Genomic DNA, 3,543 nt, shown 5'->3' on the forward strand with positions numbered 1-3,543 from the left:
GAAGAGGCATCACCTCGGCCGAATTTTGTCAAGTCCCCTGGGAACACAGGAGGTGGACGGAGACTGAGAACAGATGCGTCGAATCCTGGCCCCTTCTAGCGACCGCCCAGCCTGATGCAACCTGAATCAAGCCCAGCAGCTCCTGAATCAATCCCCGCAGGCTGAGAAGGCCAGGGTGTTCATCATCTCCTCAGCCCCCAGAGGACGACTTCCGAGGGGAACGGAAACCCGCAGCAGCGAAGCTACAGCCCTGCGTTGCCTGACGACAGCCCGCAACCCAGCTAAACTCGCGCCACCAGCCGCCCACATGGCCACAGGGCTCACACATTCCAGAAGCCAGAGCTCTCCCTAAGCTCAGCAGCAAGGCTGAACGCAACTCGACTCCCTCCAGAGTCGGACGTGAGGCCAGGGCAGCAGCCTGGGGGCCCTGTCCTACCAGTAAACGGCTCCTTGCTGGAAGAGTCCAGTGTCTCCCAGCTGAGGATGTGTGAGCGGCCCCTTCTGACAGCAGGGCTCGCACTTCCCTCTCGCTGGCAGCACCCAGCAGCCCAGAGAGAGCATTCGGAAATCTCGCTTCCTCCCTTCTCAGCCCGGGCGCTGTGCGACGGCGCTTGGCTGCGGGCTCGGGGAAGCTCCCTTTGCTGCTCTTTAGGAGCACCTGCTCGGCTCTTCCCCGCAAACACTCTCCCTATTCAGAGCTCGCACAGTAAGCCAGTGAATTTCAGCGCTGCCCAAGCCCAGGAGAGCCACAAACATCAATTATCGCAACGTTAACTTGGCAAATTACGCAGGCGGCGGCGCCGCGTTCTGAGCTTGGGATTTCAGCCCCGGCACGCCGGGCAAAAGCGCTTCCGCACAAACAAGCTCCTGCTGAGGCAGGGAAGAGATGCTCAAAAAAGAGCGTTCCACAAATGCAACAATTCCTACAGCCCGGGGAAAGCTCAGCACAGCTGCTGCCCACTCCGAAACATCAGTGTGAATACACGCACCTACCACGGTCAGCAAGAGATGCGCCAGCCGTTGGGCATTTGGTCTGAATTTGACAGGTCCTAAATGTCTGTTTTCTTCCTCCATGAGACCGGCACACGGGTAAAAATCTTGATTTCTTTAGATTTTATGCTTATTTGTATTTTGACTCTAAGTGCTTGAGAAGTATTGCTTAACTCCTGCCTCACCACGACCTGAAAAGCAGTTCCCTGGTCTTCCTCGCTCCCTTTCTAAGTGTCACAGCAACTCCTACCAGTCCCCTCCTCCCTGGCTGCTGAGAAACGTGCTCCAGATGAGAGGCAGCAGCAGGGCTGGTGCAGATGCAGCTCCAGAGCACAACAGCCCAGGAAACTAAGAAGCGGCAGCACAAACACCTGATGGGGTAACGCGGTCTGAGCCGGTTTCCCTACCAGAGTACGGATTGCTGCTCAGGCTGCCGTCTCTTCCAGTCAGAGGGGTGGTCGGGGTAGGGAATGGGATGCTGTAGTAATCCTGAAGGAGAAAAAATGACAGGAGAAGGAGTTAGAATCATGAAGGTTAGAATCAAGGCCAAGTTTTACGGGCTCAGCCCAAAGACGCGAAGCGGTTTCTGGACTGCAGCCGCTAGATATGTCGGGGTATTGCAGTTCAATCAGCCACGTCGAGGCTGATCACAGCCTACGGCAACCCCGGCTTTTTGTAGCATGCACCGTCCCCCTCGTCTGGCTACTGGGAAGAACCAGATAAGGTCTACTGGTGTGCAGTCCTTAAACCGCCTGGATTCTCCCCTCCGCTTCACAACCCAAGGGATGCAAGTACTGCTGAATAAAACCCATGGAAGTATCTAGTCACTGCCTCTTTCAAGGGTCAGAGAGAAGTTTCTCTCTGTCGGGAAAAGCAGCTCTGCCTGCTGTAGCTCTCACGTTCCCTACCCCCAGCATCAACACCACGAATAACTCGTGGTCCTACCTCCTGAAGCTCAAAGGAGCAACCGGTTATCTCCCCATTACTGACACAGAAAGGTGCGGCCAACTTAGCACCCACTTTTGCCAGCTCTGCAGGGTGACCTCGCAGCCTGACCCGTCGGTACACCCAGAGCCAGCGAGTGTCGCCTTCGAGGAGCTCTTCAGTACTCACCAAGGGGAATCTCGTCTGGAGCATTTGCAAATCGTCATATCCATACACCTGTGGCTAGAAAAAGAGCAGGAGATGACGTTAAGGACAAAGATTAAAGACACGTAACCTCATTTTAGATTAAAGATTTAGATAAAGGCGAGGTAAAGCCAGCAGCAGAAGCTCAGAGGCTACACACCTCCGTGGCGCGGGCAGCCAGCAGGCACCAGTGTCAGACTGACGCTGCCAAGAGTGTTTTATCAGCTGCTCGAATGAAGAGAGAGCACCAAGACCTGGCGCTGCTGCTACAGGCCACAAAGGCACTCCACAACTTCCCTCAACACCAAAACCTGTCCTCACCTTCGGAAGGCGGCTGTGACACAGCCCTGGGCGTTGTGGCAGTCACCACTTCGCTCTGACTGTTTGGCCTGTGCCATAACCGTGTTGCTAACACAGCCCTGCACTTGCACAAGTCGTGCTCTCGCTGGTTGGGGCTGTTGCTCCCCAAAAGTTGGGGGAGGCTGGAGTGAATCTGCTCCGAGGTGAACAGAATTAGAGACATTTACCCTCCACGGACACGTGGGTTTCCTCTGCTACTGTTTTACGCAAAACTCTTCCCACCCAAGGCAATCCTGCCGGGCTGATGGTCCAGTTTTGGGTTTCTCTCCTACGCTACATCACTCCCGCGAGCGGTAGGCAGAGCTAGGAGGAATCTAGCGACACGCCATGGCTGCGAAGAGCCAGTCGTCCCACTCACCGGGTAGGCATGTAGCAACCCTGGAGCCATGATGTACGGGTTAGGCAACAACGGCGGGACTCCAGGAGGGAGATTGGGAGGGGCTTTTCCTGATAAAAAAAGAGAGAGAAAAGAAAAGTTCCTCAGTGAAGCAAGCAGCAGAGGTTGTCTCTCTTCGGCTCCACAGCCTCCCGCTGTTTGAGAGCACCCAGGGAAGTACCTGATGTCGTTGCGATGGAGCTGCGAGTCGAGGCCGTCACCGTGGAGTTACTGCTGAGGTTGAGGCCCAGGCTGCTGACGCTGCTGAGGCTGGATGAAACGCTCACGACCGGCGGGGCGGCCGACACCGTGCTGGAGGAGGTGGAGAAAGTGCTAGCAGAAGAATGGAGGCTTGCTTCACTTTCCACACTCGTGTGCTGGGGAAGGAAGGAGAAGAGAGTCAGTGGGCCGAGGCAGGCAGAAGCATCGCGGGACGTTGCCCACACACGCGCGGCTCCGCACCCAGACGTTGCTTGCAACGAGCCGGCTGCCCGCACTGGACTTGGCTGTCACAGGCTACAAACAAATCCTGCTGGGCATCTGGCTTAAATCCCAAGTCCTGATAGCAGCCAACCCCTAAAGCTTCCAGGCCTCTCGCGTGGCTGTGTCCCAACGCGCCGGCCTGCTGGGAGAAGCAGGGCTGTTTGTGGCAGGGGGGGCTATTTAGCTGCCGAAGCTGAGAAACCAAC

The 3,543-nt window shown here is 56.3% G+C and overlaps 1 protein-coding gene across 1 annotated transcript in view; it reads right to left on the reverse strand.

Annotated features, from left to right (window-relative positions):
- Positions 1 to 3,543, reverse strand: part of LOC104272936 (ubiquitin-associated protein 2-like) — a gene marked incomplete at both ends in the record, with an annotated part of 5,556 nt that overhangs the window by 1,587 nt on the left and 426 nt on the right. The window contains 5 exons of the mRNA XM_009868053.1: positions 1 to 37; positions 1,398 to 1,479; positions 2,104 to 2,157; positions 2,837 to 2,925; positions 3,036 to 3,231. Of these exons, the coding sequence (XP_009866355.1) occupies positions 1 to 37; positions 1,398 to 1,479; positions 2,104 to 2,157; positions 2,837 to 2,925; positions 3,036 to 3,231 (458 nt within the window). The remainder of the gene's footprint in view (positions 38 to 1,397; positions 1,480 to 2,103; positions 2,158 to 2,836; positions 2,926 to 3,035; positions 3,232 to 3,543) is intronic.

The sequence above is a fragment of the Apaloderma vittatum genome, unplaced genomic scaffold (assembly GCF_000703405.1).
Source record: "Apaloderma vittatum isolate BGI_N311 unplaced genomic scaffold, ASM70340v1 scaffold29264, whole genome shotgun sequence".
In the NCBI taxonomy this organism is placed as follows: domain Eukaryota; kingdom Metazoa; phylum Chordata; class Aves; order Trogoniformes; family Trogonidae; genus Apaloderma; species Apaloderma vittatum.